At 48.4% G+C, this 25,173-nt stretch overlaps 1 protein-coding gene across 1 annotated transcript in view; it reads left to right on the forward strand.

Moving 5' to 3' along the window:
* The window catches only part of LOC147093377 (uncharacterized), a 37,880-nt gene extending 15,209 nt beyond the window's left edge, over nucleotides 1-22,671 (forward strand). The window contains exon 3 of the mRNA XM_085974199.1: nucleotides 19,550-22,671. Coding sequence (XP_085830325.1) covers nucleotides 19,659-21,044 — 1,386 coding nt within the window. The 5' untranslated portion in view covers nucleotides 19,550-19,658 and the 3' untranslated portion in view covers nucleotides 21,045-22,671. The remainder of the gene's footprint in view (nucleotides 1-19,549) is intronic.
* Nucleotides 22,672-25,173: the final 2,502 nt, after the last annotated feature.

Genomic DNA, 25,173 nt, shown 5'->3' on the forward strand with positions numbered 1-25,173 from the left:
CCAACATTTTACCAACCACAGATGTTAGGCTAACTGGTCTATAGTTTCCAGCCTTTTGTCTACCTTCCTTTTTAAGTAACGGCGTTACATTAGCAGTTTTCCAATCTGCTGGGACCTTTCCTGAATCCAGGGAGTTTTAGAGTCATAGAGTCATAGAGTAATACAGCACGGATAGAGGCCCTTCGGCCCATCGTGTCCGCGCCGGCCATCAAGCCCTGTCTAATCTAATCCCATATTCCAGCATTTGGCCCGTAGCCTTGTATGCTATGGCATTTCAAGTGCACATCCAAATGCTTCTTAAATGTTGTGAGGGTTTCTGCCTCCACAACCCTTTCAGGCAGTGAGTTCCAGACTCCAACCACCCTCTGGGTGAAAAAGTTCTTTCTCAAATCCCCTCTAAACCTCCCGCCCTTTACCTTGAATCTATGCCCCCTAGTTATCGACCCCTCTACTAAGGGAAAAAGCTCCTCAGCATCCATCCTATCTATGCCCCTCATAATTTTGTACACCTCAATCATGTCCCCCCTCAGCCTCCTCAGCTCCAAGGAAAACAAACCCAACCTGCCCAGTCTCTCTTCATAGCTGAAGCGCTCCAGCCCTGGTAACATCCTGGTGAACCTCCTCTGCACCCTCTCTAACGCGATCACATCCTTCCTGTAGTGTGGCGACCAGAACTGCACACAATATTCCAGCTGTGGCCTAACCAGTGTTTTATACAGCTCCATCATAACCTCCTTGCTCTTATATTCAATGCCTCGGCTAATGAAGGCAAGTATCCCATATGCCTTTTTTACCACCTTATCCACCTGTTCCGCCGCCTTCAGGGATCTGTGTACTTGCACACCCAGATCCCTCTGACCCTCCGTCTTGCCTAGGGTCTTTCCATTCATTGTGTATTCCTTTGCCTTGTTAGTCCCCCCAAAGTGCATCACCTCGCACTTTTCCGGGTTAAATTCCATTTGCCACTGTTCCGCCCATCTGACCAACCCATCTATATCGTCCTGCAGACTGAGGCTACCCTCCTCGCTATTTACCACCCTACCAATTTTTGTATCATCCGCGAACTTACTGATCATACCCTTTACATTCATATCCAAGTCATTAATGTAGACCACAAACAGCAAGGGACCCAGCACCGATCCCTGTGGTACCCCACTGGCCACAGGCTTCCAGTCACAAAAACAACCTTCGACCATCACCCTCTGCCTTCTGCCACTAAGCCAGTTTTGTATCCAATGTGCCAAGGCACCCTGGATTCCATGGGCTCTTACCTTCTTGACCAGTCTCCTGTGCGGGACTTTATCGAAGGCCTTACTGAAATCCATGTATACCACATCCACTGCGTTACCCTCATCCACACACCTAGTCACCCCCTCAAAAAATTCAATCAAATTAGTCAGACATGATCTTCCCTTGACAAAGCCATGTTGACTATCCCCGATTAATCCTTGCCTCTCCAAGTGGAGACAAATTTTGTCCCTCAGGATTTTTTCCAATAATTTTCCTACCACTGATGTTAGGCTCACTGGCCTGTAGTTCCCCGGTTTTTCCCTACTACCCTTCTTGAATAATGGTACTACATTAGCGGTTCTCCAGTCCTCTGGCACATCCCCTGTGGCCAGAGAGGTCCTGAATATATGTGTTAGAGCCCCCGCAATCTCCTCCTTTGCCTCACACAGCAGCCTGGGATACATTTCATCCGGGCCTGGGGATTTATCCATTTTTAGGCCAGCTAAAACCGCCAATACCTCCCCCCGCTCGATGTTAATATGTTCGAGCATATCACAGTCCCCCCGCCCTATTTCTATGTCTACATCGTCCTTCTCCATAGTGAAAACAGACGCAAAAAATTCATTCAGAACCCCTCCTACATCTTCCGGCTCCACACACAGATTGCCACTTTTGTCCCTAATGGGCCCTATTTTTTCCCTAGTTATCCTCTTACCCTTAATATACTTATAAAACATCTTCGGATTTTCCTTTATTTTGCTTGCCAGTGTTATTTCATGGCCCCTCCTTGATCTCCTAATTTCTTTTTTAAGTATCCCCCTGCACTTTTTGTACTCCTCTAGGGCTTCCTCCGTCTTTAGCCTTTTGTATCCACCAAAAGCCCTCCTTTTTTTCCTAATCCATTCCCGTATATCCCCTGACATCCAAGGTTCCCTGTGGTTTTTGGAACCACCCTTGACCTTTACGGGAACATGTTGCCATTGTATGATCTCAATCTCCCTTCTGAAAGCCTCCCATTGCTCTGATGCGGATTTTCCTACAAGTAGCTGATCCCAGTCCATTTTGGCCAGATCCTGCCTTATCCTATTAAAATCGGCCTTCCCCCAATTTAGAACCTCTATTTCCGGCCCATCCCTGTCCTTTTCCATGGCCACCTTAAATCTTACCATATTATGGTCACTATCACCAAAGTGCTCACCTACTAGCACTTTTTCCACTTGGCCGGCCACATTCCCTAGAATTAGGTCCAGTACCGCCCCCTCTCTTGTAGGACTTTCTACATGCTGGCTCAAAAAGCTCTCCTGGATGCACTTTAAGAATTCTACACCCTCTGAGCCTTTCACACTCTGGCTATCCCAGTTAATATTGGGGAAGTTGAAATCCCCCATTATTATTACCCTATTATTTGCACATTTCTCTGAGATTTGCCTACATATCTGTTCCTCTATCTCCCCCTGACTGTTTGGAGGCCTATAGTACACTCCCAGCAAAGTGCTTGCCCCCTTTTTGTTTTTAAGCTCCACCCATATGGCCTCATTGGAGGACCCTGCTAATATATCATCCCTCCTTACTGCAGTAATTGACTCCTTAATTAATATTGCGACACCCCCTCCTCTTATACCTCCCCCTCTGTCTCGCCTGAAGATTCTGTACCCCGGAATATTGAGCTGCCAGTCTTGCCCTTCCCTCAACCATGTCTCCGTGATAGCAACAATATCATACTCCCATGTGTTTATCAACACCTTCAGTTCATCCACCTTATTCGCAAGACTCCTTGCATTAAAATAGATGCCATCCAGCCTTGCCCTTATATATTTGCCCTGTCTACCAAGCTGACTTGTTTTTTTCTCTATAATTGGCAGCACATCCCCCCCTATTTCAGCTCCCCTCTGTATCCCATCCCCCTGCCAAGTTAGTTTAAACCCCCCCCAACAGTGCTAGCAAACCTCCCCGCAAGGATATTTGTCCCGCTCTGGTTCAGGTGCAACCCGTCCGACTTGTACAAGTCCCACCTTTCCCAGAAGCAGGCCCAGTGATCCAGGAAAGTAAAACCCTCCCCCCTACACCAACTCTTTAGCCACGCATTCATCTGCTCTATCCTCCTGGAAAATTACCACCAATGCATCCGCAATCCCTACCGTTGCTTCTCTCAAGACCCGAGAATGTAAGCCATCAGGTCCAGGGGATTTATCCGCCTTAAGTCTCATTATCTTACCGAGTACCATTTCCTTAGTGATTTTAATCGTGTTTAGCCCCTCCCCCCCCCATAGCCCCGTTTGTCCGGTGTTGGGATATTTTTAGTGTCCTCTACTGTAAAGACTGTAAGGCACTCTGCAGCCTTCCGGACTCAATATCGAGTTCAACAATTTCAGATCATAACCTCGGCCCCTATTACACATTTTTCCTTGTAATTTTTCCACTCCTTTCCCCCCCCCCCACTTTCCTTTTGTTTCTCTCTCACACCTGGCAGCTATCTCTTGCCCTGCTAGTACACTTCACACCTAATCTCAGCCTATTACCATCTCGTCTAGCTCTTTTGTTTCTTTCACTTCTTTTGTCTGATCACAGCCCAGCCTTCGATGTAATTTCTTTTCTTTCCAGTTTTGAAGAAGGGTTCGACCCGAAACATCAACTCAAATTTCTCTCCATGGATGTTGCCTGACCTGCTGAGTTTTTCCAGCATTTTCTGTTGTTATTTCGGATTTCCAACATCTGCAGAATTTTGCTATTTTGCTATCGATACAAAATATTTGTTCAGCGTTTCTGCCATCTCCATGTTCCCCACCACTAACTTCCCGGTCTCATCCTCTAAGGGACCAACATTCACTTTAGCCACCCTTTTTCTTTTTATATAACTGTAGAAACTCTTGCTATCTGTTTTTATATTTTTTGCTAGTTTACTTTCATAATCTATCTTCCCTTTCTTAATTAATCTTTTAGTTATTCTTTGCTGGCTTTTAAATGCTTCCCAATCTTCTATCCTGCCACTAGATTTGGCTACTTTATATGCCCTTGTTTTCAGTCGGATACTACTTTATTACTTTACTTAGCCATGGATGGCTGTCTTTTCTTTTACGCCCCTTTTTCCTCAGTGGAATATATTTTTCTTGGAAGTTGTGAAATATCTCCTTGAATGTACACCACTGCTCATGTACCGTCTTACACTTTAATCTATTTTCCCAGTCCACTTTAGTCAACTCTGCTCTCATACCTTCATAGTCTCCTTTATTTAAGCTTAGTATGCTGGTTTGAGATCCAACTCTCTCACCCACCAACTGAATTTGGAATTCAACCATGTTATAGTCACTCATTCCAAGGGGATCCTTTATTAGGACATTTTTTATTAATCCTGTCTCATTACACAGGACCAGATCTAAGATTGTCTGCCCCCTGGTTGGTTCAGTAACATAGGGAATTGGATGTAATATCTCCAAATTTGCAGATGACACAAAGCTGGGTGGGAGGGTATGCTGTGAGGAGGATGTCGTGAAACTCCACTACGATTTGGACAGGTTGGGTGATTGGGCAGAAACATGGCAAATGCAGTATAATGTGGATAAATGTGAGGTTATCCACTTTGGTGGCAAAAACAGGAAGGCAGATTATTATTTGAATGGCAATAGATTGGGAGAAGGGGAAGTGCAAAGAGACCTGGGTGTCCTTGTGCACCAGTCGCTGAAGGTAAGCATGCAGGTGCAGCAGGCGGTTAAGAAGGCAAAAATGGTATGTTGGCCTTCGTAGCGAGAGGGTTTGAGTACAGGAACAAGGATGTCTTGCTACAGTTGTACACGGCCTTGGTGAGACCGCACCTTGAGTATTGTGTGCAGTTTTGGTCGCCTTACCTGAGGAAGGACATCCTTGCCATGGAAGGAGTGCAGCGAAGATTTACCAGGCTGATACCTGGGATGGCAGGAATGAAGTATGAGGAGAGATTGGGTCGATTGGGCTTATACTCACTGGAGTTTAGAAGATTGAGAGGGGATCTCATCGAAACCTATAAAATTCTGTCAGGCCTGGACAGACTAGATGCAGGAAGGATGTTTCTGATGGCCGGGGAGTCCAGAACCAGGGGTCATAGTCTAAGGATAAGGGGTAAGCCATTTAGGACTGAAATGAGGAGGAATTTCTTCACCCAGAGAGTGGTGAACCTGTGGAATTCTCTGCCGCAGAGGGCGGTGGAGGCCAGTTCATTAAATATATTCAAGAAAGAGTTGGATATATTTCTTGAGGCTAAAGGGATCAAGGGATATGGGGAGAAGGCAGGGACAGGGTACTGAATTTGGATGATCAGCCATGATATCATTGAATGGCGGAGCAGGCTCGAAGGGCCGAATGGCCTACTCCTGCTCCGATCTTCTATGTTTCTATACTGCTCAAGGAACCCATCCCTAATGCACTCTATGAACTCTTCCTCAAGGCTGCCCTGCCCAATTTGATTTGTCCAGTCAATATGAAAGTTAAAATCCCCCATGATTGTAGCTGTTCCCTTATTACAAGCCCCAACTATTTCCTGATTTATACTCCGTCCAACAGAGTTGCAACTGTTAGGAGGCCTATAGACTACGCCCACTAGTGACTTTTTCCCCTTATTATTCCTTATCTCTACCCAAACTGTTTCACTATCCTGATCCTTTGACCCAATATCATTTCTCACTATTGCAGTGATTCCAGCCTTTATTAACATAGCCACCCCACCTCCCTTTCCTTCCTGTCTGTCCTTCCTAATTGTCAAATACCCCTGGATGTTTAGTTCCCAGTCATGGTCACCTTGCAGCCATGTTTCTGTATAATGACCAGCAGATCATACCCATGTGTAATTATTTGTACCATCAACTCGTCTATTTTGTTACGAATGCTGCGTGCATTCAGATAAAGAAGTTTTAAATATGTTTTGTGACAATTTATTCCTGCTTTTACCCCTTCACTACTTTACCTTTATCTTTATACATTCTGTCCCTTCCTGACACGCTCTGGTTTTTAATTCCCCCACTGCTACTTTGCTCTATTGCCTTCTCCGCTGACATTTTTATTTTTTGCTCTCTTGAAACCTTCCCCCCACTAATTAGTTTGAAGCCCTCTCTACAGCCCTAGTTATTCAATTCGCCAGGATTCTAGTCCCAGCACTGGCCAAGTGAAGTCCGTCCCAACGGAACAGCTCTCTCCTGTCCCAGTACTGGTGCCAGTGTCCCAAGAAGCAAAACCCATTTCTCCCACACCAGTCTTTGAGCCACGCATTTAACTCTCTGATTTTATTTACCCTAGCCAAATTTGCTTGTAGCTCAGGTAGTAATCCAGAGATTATTACCCTAGTGGTTCTGTTTTTTAATTTGGCCCCTAGCTGCTCATACTCCCTCAGCAGAACCTCTTTCCTTGTCCTAGCTATGTCGTTGGTACCAACATGGACCACGGCAACTGGATCCTCCCCCTCCCACTCCAAGTTTCTCTCTAGCCCAGAGGAGATGTCCTTAACCCTGGCACCGGGCAGGCAACACAGCCTTCGGGACTCTCGCTCTCGGCTGCAAAGAACCCTATCTATCCGCCTACCACTACAACACTTCTTTTTACTCCCCCCCACTTGAATGGCCCCCCATTCCACGGTGCTGTGGCCAGGTTGCTCATCCTCCCTGCAGTCTCCGCTCCCGTCCCCACAGGGAGTAAGAGCCTTGAACCTGTTGGACAAGAGCAAGGGCTGCGGCTCCTCCAACACTACCTCCTGGATCCCCGTACCTGCCTCACTCATAGTCACACCCTCCTGTCCCTGACCACGGACTACTTCTGAATTAGTTAATCTAATTGGTGTGACTACTTCCTGGAACACAGAGTCCAGGTAACTCTCCCCCTCCCTGATGTGTCGCAGTGTTTGAAGCTCGGACTCCAGCTCATCAACACGGAGCCGGAGTTCCTCGAGCAGCCAACACTTACTGCAAATGTGATCACTGTGAACATCAATGGTGTCCACCAGCTCCCACATATTGCAGCAGAAACACATCACCTGCTCTGCCATTCTATGTAATTAATTAAATTTATTATAATTATTTTTAAATGATATATTTAAGGGCCCTGGTTTACAAACTGCCCCACTACACCACAGAGACCTTAAAAACTATAAACCACAGAGTTAAAGTTTTAAAAAAGAGAGAAATACTCCCAACCAATCACTTACCTGCTTTGTGGTGATGTCACACCTCTATTACTTTTTACTTCTCTCCCTCGGGCTCACCTTTTATAGGTCGCTGTCGCTCGAGCTCCCGCCGCCACTCTGAGGCCTACCCACGCTCGGGCTTACCTTTTATAGGTCGCTGTCGCTCGAACTGCTCCCGCCGCCGCTCTGAGGCCTACCCACGCTCGGGCTTACCTTTTATAGGTCGCTGTCACTCGGATTCCCGCCGCCGCTCTGAGGCCTACCCACGCTCGGGCTCACCTTTTATAGGTCGCTGCCGCTCGGATTCCCGCCGCCGCTCTGAGGCCTACCCACGCTCGGGCTCACCTTTTATAGGTCGCTGTCGCTCGGATTCCCGCCGCCGCTCTGAGGCCTACCCACGCTCGGGCTTACCTTTTATAGGTCGCTGCCGCTCGAGCTCCCGCCGCCGCCGCTCTGAGGCCTACCCGCGCCTCGGGCTTACCTTTTATAGGTCACTGCCGCTCGGACTCCCGCCGCCGCCGCTCTGAGGCCTACCCACGCTCGGGCTTACCTTTTACAGGTCGCTGCCGCTCGAGTTCCCGCCGCTCTGAGGCCTACCCACGCTCAGGCTTACCTTTTATAGGTCACTGCCACTCGGATTCCCCCCGCCGCCGCTGCTCTGAGGCCTACCCACGCTCGGGCTTACCTTTTACAGGTCGCTGCCGCTCGAGTTCCCGCCGCTGCCACACTCATCTCTCTCCTGAATGGCTTACCCCTTATCCTTAGACTTAGAGATGAGGAGGAATTACTTCACCCAGACAGTGGTGAACCTGTGGAATTCTCTACCATAGAAGGCAGTTGAGGCCAATTCATTAAATATATTCAAGAAGGAGTTAGATATATTTCTTAAGGCTAAAGGGATCAAGGGATATGGGGAGAAAGCAGGGACAGGGTACTGAATTTGGATGATCAGCCATGATCTCATTGAATGGCGGAGCAGGCTCGAGGGGCCGAATGGCCGACTCCTGTTCCTATCTTCTATGTTTCTTCTTTGTTTAATCTGAAGAACGCATGAGAGGGGGGGAGGGAGTCCCTTTAAATGTAGAGGAGGTGGGTGTCCCTTTAAATGTGGAGGGGGTGGGTGTCCCTTTAAATGTGGCGAGGGTGGGTGTCCCTTTAAATGTGGAGAGGGTGGGTGTCCCTTTAAATGCGGAGGGGGTGGGTGTCCCTTTAAATGTGGCGGGGTGGGTGTCCCTTTAAATGTGGAGAGGGTGGGTGTCCCTTTAAATGTGGAGGGGGTGGGTGTCCCTTTAAATGTGGAGGGGTGGGTGTCCCTTTAAATGTGGAGAGGGTGGGTGTCCCTTTAAATGTGGAGAGGGTGGGTGTCCCTTTAAATGTGGAGGGGGTGGGTGTCCCTTTAAATGTGGAGGGGGTGGGTGTCCCTTTAAATGTGGAGAGGCAGGGCCACGCATGCTCATTTGGCCCCCTCACCACAACATGAGGCTACCAGTGCGCCTGCGTGGGGCCTCCGGGGAGCAGACGGAAGGCCGGGCCCGGGGAAGAGGCGGAATCAGCGGCCGGGGTAAAGTAAAGCGTTCGGGGAATTGATTTAAATCGAGGTGAGGTGGGGTGGGGGGAGAGGAGAGCGAGATTATCAAGTAAAATACGAGAAAAGCCAAACCTGAGTCGGGCGGGGTCTCCGCGGATGCCGAACGGAGCGGATTGAGCCGCGCAGGGGGCGGAGTGAGCTGGAGCAATGTGATCCTGACTGACTGGAGCACTGACCAATAGGAAGAGCGTTGAGCTGGGAGGACTGAACTGAGCGGCCTGGTCCTCCAACCAATGGCGGCGCGGCTAGGGGGCGGGACCTTCCTCCCTGACGCTGAGGCTGGGGCCCGATTGTGACGTCATCACAAGAAGAGGCCATTCAGGGATGGAGGCCGGCCCGGCCTGTGACTGACGGGAGCTCTGACCAATAAGATGAGGGCTGCGGTGGGAGGACTGAACTGGGCGGCCTGGTCCTCCAACCAATGGCGGCGTGGCAAGGGGGCAGGGCCTCCTCTCCAGCTCAGGTTCGCTGGGGCCGATTGTGACGCGCTGTCCCCAGGTGAGAGCAGCTCAGTCAGCACAGAGCTGGGGCTGGAATCTGGGAGAGGGGCCGCAGGCAGCCCAGAGCTGGGGCTGGAATCTGGGAGAGGGGCCGCAGGCAGCGGGCCTGGCAAAGGGGCACAAGCTTCACAATACAAGCTTCTTTCAAATGCAAAATTGTTTCCTGCAGACAGCCGTGGTCACTCTGCAAAAAAAAACTGTTTAACAATTCATCATAACTCCCCTGCTTTCGGAGAGGCGTAGAGTGCAAAAGCAAGGAAGTTATGATGAAACTGTGTAAAAGACTGGAGTCAGCTGTGGCTCAGTGGATGGCAGAGTCAGAAGGCTGTGGGTTCAAATCCCGCTCCTAGGGACTTGAGCATATAAAGCGAGGCTGACACTCCAGTGCGGTGCTGAGGGAGCGCCGCACTGTCGGAGGGGCAGCGCTGAGGGAGCGCCGCACTGTCGGAGGGCAGTACTGAGGGAGCACCACACTGTCGGAGGGCAGTACTGAGGGAGCGCTGCTCCATCGAAGGGGCAGTACTGAGGGAGCGCCGCACTGTCGGAGGGGCAGTGCTGCGGGAGTGCCGCATTGTCGGAGGGGCAGTAATGAAGGAGCGCTGCAGTGTCGGAGGTGCCGTCCTACGGATGAGATGTTAAACCGAGGCCCCCGTCTGCCCCCTCAGGTGGATGTAAAAGATCCCGTGGTGCTATTTCGAAGAAGTTATCCCCGGTGTTTTGAGCCCAATATTTATCCCTCAATCAACATGACGATAAAACATTATCTGGTCATTATCACATTGCTGTTTGTGGGAGCTTGCTGTGTGCAAATTGGCTGCCGCGTTTCCCACATTACAACAGTGAATACACTTCAAAATACTTAATTGGCTGTAAAGCACTTTGGGACGTCCGGTGGTCGTGAAAGGCAGTTAAGAAGGCAAATGGTATGCTGGCCTTCATTACAAGAGGACTTGAATACAGGAGTAAAGAAGTCTTACTCCAGTTATATCTTCTTCTTTCTTCTTAGGCAGTCCCTCGGAACCGAGGATGACTTGCTTCCACATTAAAAATGAGTTCTCAGGCGTAAGGGTAAACCGGGAGAGCTTCTTCTCCCCGAGACGGACCCTCTGATATAAAGGGTCGACTGGATCCATGTTTATCTGTAATTTAAACAGAGGTCTGGTCATGTTCCGAACGCTTTCCCCTAGAGGAGAGGGTAGAATGGGGGTCTTTAGTGTTAAATGGTTTCACCTGGGTCCATTGCTTCCATCGCATACTCATCGGTTCCTGTAGACAAACACACGTATCACTTGTCATTAATACAGTACATGGCCCCATCCAACGGGCCCCATTCCCTTTCTTCCGATAACTTGCGTCATTACTTGTTGACCTATTCTGGGCAACTCGTCTGGTTTAAGTCCAGCATTCTGCCTTTCTAGATCTTTAATCTGTTGTTGGTTCCTTCTTTATTTAGTGCTTGTACCTCCTGATTTAGTTGTACTAAGTATCACCTTAATCTATCTTGCACTGGTCCTGGTCTTAAACACATATTTTGGTTCTGTCTTCACAAAGGAGGACACAAATAACCTCCCAGAGATGTCGGGGAACATAGGGTCTAATGAGAGGGAGGAACTGAAAGAAATCAGTATTTGTAGGGAAATGGTGTTAGGGAAATTGATGGGGGACTGAAGGCCGATAAATCCCCAGGGCCTGATAATCTACATCCTAGGGTACTTAAGGAAGTGGCCCTAGAAATAGTAGATGCATTGCTGATCATCTTCCAACATTCGATGGAATCTGGAACAGTACCCAGGGATTGGAGGGTAGCTAATGTTACCCCACTATTCAAAAAAGGTGGTAGAGAGAAAACAGGGAATTACAGACCAGTAAGCCTGACATCGGTAGTGGGGAAAATGCTAGAGTCCATTATAAAAGATGTAATAGCAGAGCACTTGGAAAACAGTGACAGGATCGGACAAAGTCAACATGGATTTACAAAAGGTAAATCGTGCTTGAGTAATCTACTGGAATTTTTTGAGGATGTAACCGGTTAAATAGATAAGGGAGAACCAGTGGATGTTGTGTATCTGGACTTTCAGAAGGCCTTCGATAAGGTCCCGCATAAGAGATTAGCATGTAAAGTTAAGGCACATGGGATTGGGGGCAAGGTATTGACTTGGAGAGAGAACTGGTTGGCAGACAGAAAGCAAAGAGTTGGAATAAACGGGTCTTTTTCCGACTGGCAGGCAGTGACTAGTGGGGTACCGCAGGGATCAGTCCTTGGACCCCAGCTATTCACAATATTTATTAATGATCTAGAGAAGGGAACTAGATGTAATATCTCCAAATTTGCAGATGACACAAAGCTGGGTGGGAGTGTGTGCTGTGAGGAGGATGTCGAGAAACTCCAGGATGATTTGGATATGTTGGGTGATTGGGCAGAAACATGGCAGATGCAATATAACGTGGATAAATGTGAGGTTGTCCACTTTGGTGGCAAAAACAGGAAGGCAGATTATTATCTAAATGGCAATAGATTGGGAGAAGGGGAAGTGCAACGAGACCTGCGTGTCCTTGTGCACCAGTCGCTGAAGGTAAGCATGCAGGTGCAGCAGGCGGTTAAGAAGGCAAATGGTATGTTGGCCTTCATAGCGAGAGGGTTTGAGTACAGGATCAAGGATGTCTTGCAGCAGTTGTACAGGGCCTTGGTGAGACCACATCTTGAGTATTGTGTGCAGTTTTGGTTGCCTTATCTGAGGAAGGATGTTCTTGCCATGGAGGGAGTTCAGTGAAGATTCACCAGGCTGATACCTGGGATGGCAGGAATGACGTATGAGGAGAGATTGGGTCGATTGGGCTTGTACTCGCTGGAGTTTAGAAAAATGAGAGGTGATCTCATTGAAACTTATAAAATTCTGACAGGACTAGACAGACTAGATGCAGGATGTTCCCAATGGTCGGGGAGTCCAGAACCAGGGGACACAGTCTACGGATAAAGGGTAGGCCATTTAGGACAGAAATGAGCAGGAATTTCTTCACCTAGAGAGTGGTGAACCTGTGGAACTCTCTACCACAGAAGGCAGTGGAGGCCAGTTCATTAAATATATTCAAGAAGGAGTTGGATATATTTCTTAAGGCTAAAGGGATCAAGGGGTATGGGGAGAAAGCAGGGACCGGGTACTGAATTTGGATGATCAGCCATGATCGAATTGAATGGCGGAGCAGGCTCGAGGGGCCAAATGGCCTACTCCTGCTCCTATCTTCTATGTTTCTATGTATAGCCTGCTCTCTGGTTTGCTCCAGAACGTGCTGTTCTAAGAAACTATCCCGAAAACATTCTATGAACTCCTCATCTAGGCTACCTTTGCCCATCTGATTTTTCCAGTCTATATGTAGATTAAAATTCCCCATGACTATTGCCATACCTTTCTGACAACTCCCATTATTTCTTCCTTTATACTCCATCCTACCGTGTGGTTACTGTCAGGGGGCCTGTACACCACTCCCACAAGTGACTTCTTGCCTTTATCATTTCTCATCTTAACACACAGGTGCAGCAAGCAATTAGGAAAACAAATGGTACGTTAGTCTTTATTACAAAAGGATTGGAGTATAAGAGTGAAGAAGTCTTACCGCAATTATACAGGGCCTTGGTGAGACCACACCTGGAGTATTGTGTACAGTTTTGGTCTCCTTACCTAAGGAAGGATATACTTGCCTTAGAGGGAGTGCAACAAAGGTTCACCAGACTGATTCCTGGGATGGGGGGATTGTCCTATGAGGGGAGATTGAGGAGACTGGGCCTATATTCCCAGGAATTTTTAAGAATGAGAGGTGATGTCATTGAAACATCTACAATTCTTACAGGGCTTGACAGGGTAGATGCTGGGAGACTGTTTCCCCTGGCTGGGGAGTCTAGAACCAGGGGTCACAGTCTCAGAATAAGGGGTCGGCCATTTAGGACTGAGATGAGGAGAAATTTCTTCACTCAGAGGGTGGTGAATCTTTGGAATTCTCTGCCCCAGAGGGCTGTGGAGGCTCAGTCATTGAGTATAATCAAGGCTGAGATCGATAGATTTTTGGACTCATGGGGAATCAAGGGATATGGGGATCGGGCGGGAAGGTGGAGATGAGGTAGAAGATCAGCCATGATCTTATTGAATGGCGGAGCAGGCTCGAAGGGCCGAATGGCCTGCTCCTGCTCCTATTTCTTATGTTCTTAAGAAAGCTGTTTGCTATAGCCTGCTGCCCCACGACAAATACACAGAGGATTTCAGTTACGTGGAGAGACTGGAGAAGCTGGGATTGTTCTCCTTGGAGCAGAGAAGGCGCAGCGGAGATTTAATAGAGGTATTCAAAACAGGAAGGGTTTTGATAGAGTAAATAGGAGCATGGGAACAGGAGGAGGCCATTCAGCCCCTCCAGCCTGTTCCACCATTCAATGAGATCATGGCCGATCTGTGTCTTAACTCCACCCACCTGCCTTGGCTCCATATCCCTTTGCTCCCTTGTCTAGCAAAAATCTATCGCTCTGGGATTTAAAATGATTAATTGAGCTGGCATCGACTGCTTCCTGTGGGAGAGGGTTCCACACTTCTACCACCCTTTGTGTGAAGAAGTGTTTCCCAACTTCTCTCCTGAATGGCCTGGCTCTGATTTTAAGGTGATGTCCCCTTGTCCTCGACTCCCCCACCGGCAGAAAAAGTTTCTCTCTATCTACTCTACCAATTCCTTTCAAAATCCTAAAATCCTCAATCACTCCTTAACCTTCTAGATTCCAGGGAATACAAGCCTAGTTTATGTAATCTCTCCCTCATAATCTAACCCTTGGAGCCCGGGTAACATTCTGGTGAATCTGTGCTGCACTCCTTCCAAGGTCAGTATATCCTTTCTGAGGTGCGGTGCCCAGAACTGTACACAGTGCTCCAGGGAGTTCCTGGGAGTTAATGTGCGTAGGTCCCTGAAGGTGGCGGGACATATTGAGAGAGTGGTTAACAAAGCATATGGGATCTTGGGCTTCATAAATAGAGGTATTGAGTACAAAAGTAGAGAAGTTATGCTGAACCTTTATAAAGCGCTGGTTAGGCCACAACTGGAGTATTGCGTCCAGTTCTGGTCACCACACTTTAGGAAGGATGTGAAGGCCTTTGAGAGGGTGCAGAGGAGATTTACCAGAATGGTTCTGGGGATGGGGGATCTTAGCTACAAGGACAGGTTGGAGAAGCTGGATTTGTTTTCATTAGAGCAAAGGAGGTTGCGGGGTGATTTGATAGAGGTGTACAAGATTATGGCGGGTTTGGATAGGCTGGACGGGGAAAGGCTGTGCCCACTAGTTGATGGTACAAGGACTAGGGGACACAGATTTAAGGTTTTGGGCAAGAGATACAGGGGGGATGTGAGGAAAAACTTTTTTATGCAGCGAGTGGTGATGACCTGGAACTCGCTGCCGACGGAAGTGGTGGAAGCGGAGACACTCAATGTTTTCAAGGGGAGACTGGATAGGCACTTGAGGGAAATAAACTTGCAGGGCTACGGGGATAGAGCGGGGGAATGGGACTGACTGGATTGCTCTACAGAGAGCCGGCACGGACTCGATGGGCCGAATGGCCTCCTTCTGTGCCGTTATGACTCTCTGGGGTCTAACCAGGGCTTTGTATAGCTGTAGCTTATAAGGAGAAACTGTTTCCAGTGGCAGGAGGGTCGGTAACCAGAGGACACAGATATAAGGTCATTGACAAAAGAACCAGAGGCGAGGTGAGGAGAATTTTATTGACGCAGCGAGTTGTTGTGATCTGGAATGCGCTGCCTGAAAGGGCGGTGGAAGCAGAGTCAATAATAACGTTCACTGGGGAATTGGATAAACACTTGAAGGGGAAACATTTTCAGGGCTATGGGGAAAGAGCAGGGGAGTGGGACTAAATGGAGAGCTCGTTCAAAGAGCCGGCACAGGCACGATGGGCTGAATGGCCTCCTTCTGTGCTGTATGATTCTAGGAGCCACTCCTAGAGTGGAGTGGTGCCCGCAGGGATCGCTGGGCAGGAAATTGGGAGGAGGTGGTTCGCACGCAGACAGCACCTGATTTCGAGACACTGTCCTTTTAAAATTGGTCCTCCACAGGCAAGGAGGGACTCGGTCCCTTTAATGAAAATCACATTGAAAAGGAGAGTCCCTGTCCCTTTAAGAGCCCTCCGCCCACCATTCCCACCTTTTTCGTAAAGTCTTTGAAAGTAATAATAAAAGTTCATGCAGAAAAAATGTGAGTGTGTGTCTGACTGTATTTTAGTGAGTATCTGTGTCTGTGTGTCTGTCTGACTGTATGTGTGTGTGTCTGTGTAGAATAGCATCATAGAATGATACAGCACAGAAGGAGGCCATTCGGCCCATCGTGCCTGTGCCGGCTCTTTGAAAGAGCGATCCAATTACTCCCACTCCGCCTGCTCTTTCCCCAAAGCCCTGTAAATGATTTCCCTTCAAGTATTTACCTCAATCTCTTTTGAATTATAATATCGAATCTGCTTCCACCGCCCTTTCAGGCAGCGCATTCCAGATCACAACAACTTGGTGTAAAAATCTGTTTCCTCATCTCACCTCTGGTCTTTTGCCAATCGCCTTAAATCTGGTTTCTGTCCCTTCAGCCATTGGAAACGGTTTCTCCTTATTTACTCTCTCAAAATCCATCCTGATTTTGAACAACTCTATCAAATCTCCTCTTAATCTTCTCTGCTCTAAGGAGAGCAACCCCAGCTTCTCCCGTCTCTCCACGTAACTCAAGTCCCTCATCCCTGGTCCCATTCTCGTCAATTTCTTCTGCACCCTCTCCAAGGCCTTGACATCCTTCCTAAAGTGTGGTGCCCAGCGGAAGCCTAGCCAGTGTTTTATAAAGGCTTAGCATAACTTCCTTGCTTTTGTACTCTATTCCTCTATTAATAAAGTCAAGGATCCTGTATGCTTTTTTAACAGCCTTCTCAACTTGTCCTGCCACCTTCTAAGATTTGTGTACATACCCCCCGAGGCCTCTCTGTTCCTGCACCCTCTTTAAAACTGGACCATTTAGTTTATATTGCCTCTCCTCATTCTTCCTACCAAAATGAATCACTTCACACTTCTCTACATTAAATTTAATCTGCCACGTTTCTGCCCATTTCACCAGTCTGGCTACATCCTCCTGAAGTCTGTTACTATCCTCATTGTTTGCTACATTTCCGAGTATCGTGTCATCTGTAAATTTTAAAATTTTGCCCTGGATCCCCAAGTCCAGGTCATTAATATATATCAAAAAAAGCAGTGGTTTGAATCAATGTTCACGTTAAGTTGCGCGGACATGCAGCGGTCTGGAGGTCCCGCGCAGCCGGCTCACCGCCCTATAAATGGAATAAACGCGCATGCGCGGAAATTTGAATGGGCCGTGCAGCCCTTTAAAGGGGCCACGCACCTCAAAAAAAGAGAGAACATTGATCCTAATACTGACCCCTGGGGAACATCACTGTTTACCTCCCTCCAGTCTGAAAAGAAACGGTTCATCACTACTCTCTGCTTTCTGTCCCTTGGCAGAAAATTGGGAGGGGAAGAGTGCAAACAGCACCTGATTTCTCACCAAGCACTCACAGGAGCAGGGGATTTGCCCTACTTTAAATGTCAGTCTCTTAAATATACATTATAAAAAGGGAGACGCTGTCCCTTTAAAATCGGTCAGCCACGGGGACGCGGTCCCTTTAATGAAAACTCATAGAAAAAGAGAGCGCCTGTCCCTTTAAGAGAACCCCCACCACTCCCATATTTCTCTTAAAGTGCTTGAAATTAATAATTAAAAACGCAGAAAATTAATATTTAAAAAATTGATTCAGGCAGAAAAAATATTTTTACTCACATTTGCTCCACAGGGTTTCTTGTTTCTGTTTCATCAATTTAAAAATGAACTGCTTTTTTTATGATCAGCCATGATCGCATTGAATGGCGGAGGAGTCTCGAGGGGCCGAATGGCCTACTCTGCTCCTATCTTCTATGTTTCTCTGTTTAAAACAAGTATCTTCTGTAAAATAAAATTAGTTTGAGCTGTAAAATGGGAAAGGAACATTAAAAATAAACTTTCCCAGGCTCACAGATCCTGACCAGGCCGCTTTACAAAATGGCGGCGGGCCGATTCCAGGCCCCGCCTCCTCCTTCGCCGCGATTGGTTGGAGGACCAGAGCCCCTTGGTCGGTCCTCCAGGCTCCGCCTCCCCTCGCTCATTGGTGGAGAGCTCAGTGTCAGTCGGTGCACGCCGGCGACGTCCTGACGTAGCAGGGTGGGCAGTTGCAGCAGGCGGGAAATTAAATTCATTTAAATTAAATCTCCCGTCAGCCTCCTCTGTCACTCAGCCGGCGCAAGTCCCGCCCCTCAGGCTCCCCGATTGCTTGGAGGACCCGCCGCCGGCTCGCTCCTCCAGCCCCGCCCACTAGGTGCCGCTAGTCCCGCCCCTTGGGCTTCCCGATTGGTTGGAGGATCCGCTGCCGGCTGGCTCCTCCAGCCCCGCCCCGCTCGCTTCCTATTGGTGGGAAGCTGCCATCAATCAGGCCGCGGGCCCGGGTGACGTGTCCCCGAGGAGATCGCGTGCACCGTCCAAGTGTCGCAGCTCGGTCCGGGGTCTCGCGGACTCTGAGGTTTTTCTATTTCTCTCTATTCTCTCCCGATCCACCCCGCGCCATTCTCCGCCCAATCGAAGCGGAGAAAGCTCACTTCGCGTCACCGATCGCGACTCTCGAACCGACTCCAAGTCCTTTCCCCGGAATGGCCCCGCGCCGACTCCGTCCGACAGGATCCGAGTGCGCAGGCGCAGCTCAGAGTGGGGGAGGGGGGGTTGGTCTCCTCTGGGCATGCGCGGTCGTTACCCTTAGTGACCGGGAGGGGTCGCTGTGCCGGACTCGACCCAAACCGCCGTCCCGCGTGCGCATGCGCGGACTCTCGGCTGTCAATCAACCAACCGCCAGAAGAGGTCGCTGGTGAGACCAGTGAAGGAAGAAAGACTTGCATTTATATAGCGCCTTTCACCACCACTGGACGTCCCAAAGTACTTTACAGCCAATGAAGTACTTTTGCACTGTTGTAATGTAGCATATGCGGCAGTCAATTAGCGCACAGCAAGCTCCCACAGACAGCACCGTGATAATGACCAGATAATCTATCATTTTTTATGTTGATTGAGGAATAAACATTGGCTCGGACACTAGGGATAATTCCCCTGCTCTTTCCCACATTACAACAGCGACTACTTCAATGTAGTACTTCATTGGCTGTAAAGCACTTTAGGATATCTGGTGGCACTATATAAATGCAAGTCTTTCTTTCCTGAAATAATGCCATGGGATCTTTTACATCCACCTGAGAGAGCAAACAGGGCCTCAATTTAACATCTCATCCGAAAGACGACACCTCCGATAGTGCCGCACTCCCTCAGCACTGCACTGGAGTATCAGCCTGGATTTTTGTGCTCAAGTCTCTGGAGTGGGACTATGAACCCACAACTTTCTGACTCAGTGGCGAGAGTGCTACCCACTGAGCCACTGGCTGACACTAAAGAGCAAGCAGTTCTGACGAATGGTCATCGACCTGAAACATTAACTCTGTTTCTCTCTCCAAAGATGCTGCCTGACCTGCTGAGTATTTCCAGCATTTTCTGTTTTTATTAAAGAAATGAGGGAGTGATTGCTGACGGGAAGAATGTTGGGTCGTCCTGCGCATGTGCACCTCCATGGCGGCTGAGGCGAAGCACCGACTCGCCCCCACCTGAGCCGCTCACGCGTACCAGATGTTGCGGCTCCGCATGCACGCCCGATGTTCCAACCGCGGGGTTTTGCGTGCTGAGCATGCGTGTTGCGGACCGATCGGGACGGGTGATTGTAGAGCAGGAGGGAGAGCACGGGGGCCATGAGCACATGCGCGGGACTCAGAGTCAACAGAGTGCTTTCTGGAGCGTGGGGGCTTGTGGGTATTACAGCCGCCATTACTGATGATCCTTTCAACCAACCTGTGCAGCAGCTGGGGCCTGAAAATCAGCTTCACTGCCCCTAGGTTCGGAAAGGGGAAAATTAAACAACAGTTTGCCTCTGATCCTTTTCTGATCTCAATTAACAGGGTTATAGAAGTGGAGCAGTTACAGGCGGGAAGCTCAGACCAAACATCACGTCAAGATCTGACAGAGTCGCTGGATTCATCAGGACCTGAATATCATCGGCCTTTGCACATGGAAGGAGAGAGCAGGGATCACAACGCAGACAAACCGCACACGTGTTCAGTGTGTGGACACGGATTCAGCCGATCGCCTGACCTGGTGAGACACGTGCACCGTCACACCAGGGAGAAACCGGGTAAAGGTGGGGACGGCGGGAAGGGCTTCAGTTCCCTGTCTGCATTGGAAGTTCAACGGCGCAGTCGCACCAGGGACAGTCTGTTCACCTGTTCCGTGTGTGGAAAGGGATTTGTTTGTTCATCCCACCTGCAAACACACCAGGGAGTTCACACTGAGGAGAGACCATTTCAGTGTCCTGACTGTGGGAAGAGCTTTAAAAGCCCCAAGGAACTAAAGCTACACCAACTTGTTCACACTGACGAGAGACCCTTTAAATGTTCTGGCTGTGGGAAGAGCTTTAAAAGCTCCGGGGAGCTGAAGGGACACCAGCGAGTTCACACTGGGGAGAGACTCTTGCAATGTTCTGAGTGTGGGAATAGTTTTAAAAGCTCCGGGGCGCTCAAGAAACACCAACACCTACACACTGGGGAGAGGCCGTTCACCTGCTCCGTGTGTGGGAAGGGATTCACTGTGTCATCCAACCTGCTGGCACATCAGCGAGTTCACACTGGGGAGAGACCGTTCACCTGCTCTGTGTGTGGGAAAGGATTCACTCAGTCATCCCACCTGCTGACACATCAGCGAGTTCACACTGACGCGAGGCCCTTTAAATGTTCTGACTGTGGCAAGAGCTTTAAAAGCTCCAGGGAGCTGAAGAGACATCAGCGAGTTCACACTGGGGAGAGGCCGTTCACCTGCTCTGTGTGTGGGAAGGGATTCACTCAGTTATCCAACCTGCTGAGACATCAGCGAGTTCACACTGACGAGAGGCCCTTTAAATGTTCTGACTGTGGGAAGAGCTTTAAAAGCTCCGGGGATCTGAAGAGACACCAATACCTACACACTGGGGAGAGGCTGTTCACCTGCTGCGTGTGTGGGAAGGGATTCGCTCGGCCCTCCAACCTGCTGGTACATCAGCGAGTTCACACTGACGAGAGGCCCTTTAAATGTTCTGACTGTGGGAAGAGCTTTATAAGCTCCGGGGAGCTGAAGGGACATCAGCGAGTTCACACTGACGAGAGGCCCTTTAAATGTTCTGACTGTGGGAAGAGTTTTAAAAGCTCCCGGGAGCTCAAGAGACACCAACACCTACACACTGGGGAGAGGCCGTTCACCTGCTCCGTGTGTGGTAAGGGATTCAATCAGTCATCCTACCTGCTGGTACATCAGCGAGTTCACACTGGGGAGAGACCGTTCACCTGCTCCGTGTGTGGGAAGGGATTCACTCAGTCATCCAACCTGCTGACACACCAGCGACTTCACACTGATCATAGAATCTAACGGCACAGAAGGAGGTGATTCGGCCCATCGTGTCTGTGCCGGCTCTTTGAAAGAGCTGTCCAATTAATCCCACACCCCAGCTTTATCCCCAGAACTCTGCAAACTAGTCCTCTTCAAGGACTCGTCCAATTACTGTTGGAAAGTTCCTGTGGAACCTGATTCCAGCATCCTTTCAGATGGTGCGTTCCAGATCTGAACAACCCTCTGTATGAAAACAATTCTCCTCATTTCACCTCTAGTTCTTTTAGTAACTATTTTAAATCTGTGACCTTTGGTTACCGACCCACTTGCCAGAGTGAACAGTTTCTCCCTACTTGCTCGATCAAAACCCCTCATCATTTTGAACACTTCTATTAGGTCTCCTCTTAACCTTCTCTGCTCTAAGGGGAACAATCCCAGCTTCTCCAGTCTCTCCACATAACTGAAGTCCCTCATCCCTGGTACCATCGTGGTCAACCTCCTCTGTACCCTCTCCAAGGCCTTGACATCCTTCCTAAAGTGTGGTGCCCAGAACTGTACACAAGACTCCAGCTGAGGCCAAAATCCTGCAGCTGTACAAAACCCTGGTTAGACCACACCTGGAGCACTGTGAGCAGTTCTGGGCACCACACCTTAGGAAGGATATATTGGCCTTGGAGGGAGTGCAGCGTAGGTTTACCAGAATGATACCTGGACTTCAAGGGTTAAGTTACGAGGCGGGATTACACAAATTAGGGTTGTATTCCCTGGAATTTAGAAAGTTAAGGGGTAATCTGATCGAAGTTTTCAGGATATTAAGGGGAACAGATAGGGTAGATAGAGAGAAACTATTTCCGCAGGTTGGGGATTCTAGGACTGGGGGCATGGTCTAAAAATTGGAGCCAGACCTTTCAGGAGTGAAATTAGGAAACACTTCTACACACAAAGGGTGGTAGAAGTTTGGAACTCTCTTCCGCAAACAGCAATTGATGCTCGATCAATTGTTAATTTTAAATCTGAGATTGACAGGTTTTTGTTAACCAAAGGTATTAAGGGATCTGGGATGTGGAAACGTGAATAAAATGGGCAATGAATTGGCTTACAAAAATGGCTTCACATAAGGAAAGTCTAGATTAGATTAAAAAGCAGCCCCAGCTGTGCAAAGTGCAAAAGCTAGCAGAACAGAGAATCTGCCTCAGCCTGAGGCCAAGTGTTAACAAAGTGCTAACGACCAGATCAGGGCCACTGAAAGGGCCTAACTGCTGACTAGAGAATGATTGACTAGCCATTGTTCGGTGCCCACAGCAGTGAGGCAAGTCAGGACCTGCTTGCCAGACTGAAGACCAGATCATGGTCAAACCGAAAGGGCTTGAGTGATTCCCATTGGAGAACGCTTGTTGCCAGGGAAGTGATGTAACAAAACACTTGTTGCCAGGAAAGTGATGTAGTGACCCCTGTCCCACGGTATAATAGGGGCTTCCCCACCGGTATTCTCTCTCTCTTAGCCAGAAGGCGTGTGGAACATCAAGAGGGTCAGACATCTCCCGGGGACATAAATGCTGGCACCGCGTGTCTAACCCGGGGTGACCCTCGGGACACGAATGTAATGTCGATATGCTGTATGACCACTCCGAACAGTAATGAATAAAATGATGTTGTTTTAACTCTCCGAACCCTCGAGCCTGGAATTCTTCGTACTACGGAACTCAAGAAGAGGACCAGAAAAACCCGGTTCTTACAGGGCCAAAGGCGGGTGTATGGAGTTAGGTCAAAGATCAGCCATGATCTCATTGAATGGCGGAACAGGCTCGAGGGGCTGAATGGCCTCCTCCTGTCCTATGTTCCTAACTAGTGATTTGTAAAGGTTTAGTGTAACTTCCTTGTTTTTGTATTCAATGGCCCTATTTACAAAGCCAAGTATCCCATACGCTTTCTGAACCGCCTCACCAACTTGCCGTGGCACTTTCAAAGATTTGTGAATATGGACCCCCAGGTCCCTCTGCTCTTCCACCCGCCTCAAAATAGTCCCATTTAGATTATACGGCCTCTCCCTATTGTTTCTCCCAAACTGCATCACTTCACACTTATCCTCATTTAATTTCATCTGCCTTGTGTCTGCTCATTTCACAGTCTGTCTCTGTCCTTCTGACGTCTGCTACTACTATGCTCACTATTTACTACGTTGCCAAGTTTTGTATCATCTGTAAACTTCGAACTTGTACACCTATACCCAAGTCCAGGTCATTTATATATAACAAGAAAAGCAATGGTCCTAATCCCAACCCCTGGGGGAACCCACTGCATACTTCCCTCCAGTCAGAAAAACATCCCTCAGCACTGCTCACTGCCTCCTCTCCCTTAGCCAATTATATACACAAATTACCATCAGCCCTTTAATTCCCTCTGCTTCTATTTTCCGAGTAAGTCTCTTGTGTGGTAATTTATCAAATGCCTTTAGAAAGTCCATATATATAACATCTACTGCACTACCTTCAACAACCCTCTGTTACTTCATCAAAGAACTCAGTCAGGTTAGTCAGACACGATTTACCTTTAACAAATCCATACTGGCTGTCCCTTATTAACCCATGCTTCTCCAAGTGAGAATTAATTTTGTCCTTGACAATGGTCTCTAGTCGTTCACCCACACTGACATTAGACTGATTGGCCTGTAGTTACCAGGTTTATCCCTCTTCCCTTTTTTTAAACAGGGTGTAACATTTGCAATTCTCCAGTCCTTTGTCACCACTCCCATATATCTGAGGGAGATTGAAAGATTGTGGTCGGAGCTTCTGCTATCTCCACCCTAGCTTCCCTCTGCAATCTAGGATGCATCCACCTGGACCGGGTGACTTGTTAACTTTGAGTGATGACAACCTATTTAGCACCTCCTTTCTATCCATTTTTATCCAATTTCTCTACTCCCCCCTCCTCTACTGCGACATGAACTTCATCCTCTTCTTTTGTGGAGACAGATGCTAAGTACTCATTCAGTACCTCAGCCACGCCCTCTGCCTCTGTATGATGAGCTCCTATTTGGTCCCTAATCAGCCCCACCATTCCTTTAACTATCCTTTTACTTTTCATATGTTTATAGAAGATTTTTGGGTTCTCTTTTATGTTACCCACTAATCTTTTCTCATATTCTCTCTTTGCCCTTATATCCTGTTTCAATTTCCCCCGCACTCTCTGTATTCTCCTGGTTTTTGACTCTATTCTGTACCTGACATTTGTCGTAAACCTCCTTTTTCTGTTTTATTCTAACCTTGATGTCCTTTGTCATCAGGAGCTCGAGCTTTGGATGGCCCATCTTCCCTCCTTAACGGGAATATGCTTGGTTTGTACCTGAACTATCTCAGCCTTGAAGGCCTGCCATTGGTCATTCACTGTTTTCCTGGACAATCTTTGTTTCCAGTCCACCTGTGCTCGATCCCTTCTCAAATCACTGAAATTGGTTCTCTTCCAGTTGGGTATTTTCACCGTTGATTTTTCTTTGTCCCTTTCCATAACTACTTTAAACTTAATGATATTGTGATCACTGTTAACCAGATCCCTCCTGCCCCAGAACCGATGAGAGACCCTTTAAATGTTCTGACTGTGTAAAGAGGTTTCAGAGTTCATCCAACCTGCTGAGTCACCAGCGAGTTCACACAGATCCTCAAAGACAGGAAGATGTTTTAGAAAGGCTGGCGGCACTAAAAGTTCGCAGCCATCTCAGAGTAGTGTCCCTTTAATTACAATCTCGTGGAACAAGAAAAATTGCTGTCCCTTTAACTACCACAAATCCCTGTGTGGCGGAGAGGGGAGATACAGTCTGTCCCAGTAACTGTTGCAGAACAGAATTAGCGACCCTGTCCCATAAGGGCTTGACCCTCACCCACTCCCTGCTTTTCCTCAAGTGTCTCATCCTTAAAATTCTCATCCTTGTTTTCAAATCCCTCCGTGGCCTCGCCCCTCCCTATCCCTGTAATCTCCTCCAGCCCCGACAACCTTCCGAGATATTAGCGCTCCTCTAATTCCAGCCTCTTGAGCATTCCCGATTTTAATCGCTCCACCATTGGCGGCCGTGCCTTCAGTTGCCTGGGCCCTGAGCTCTGGAATTCCTTCCCTAAACCTTTCCATCTCTCTATCTCTCTCTCTCCTTTAAGATGCTCCTCTTTGACCAAGCTTT

This window comes from Somniosus microcephalus, unplaced genomic scaffold (genome assembly GCF_052327205.1).
Source record: "Somniosus microcephalus isolate GS21.2 unplaced genomic scaffold, FLI_Smic_1.0 unresolved_chr1, whole genome shotgun sequence".
In the NCBI taxonomy this organism is placed as follows: Eukaryota; Metazoa; Chordata; class Chondrichthyes; order Squaliformes; family Somniosidae; genus Somniosus; species Somniosus microcephalus.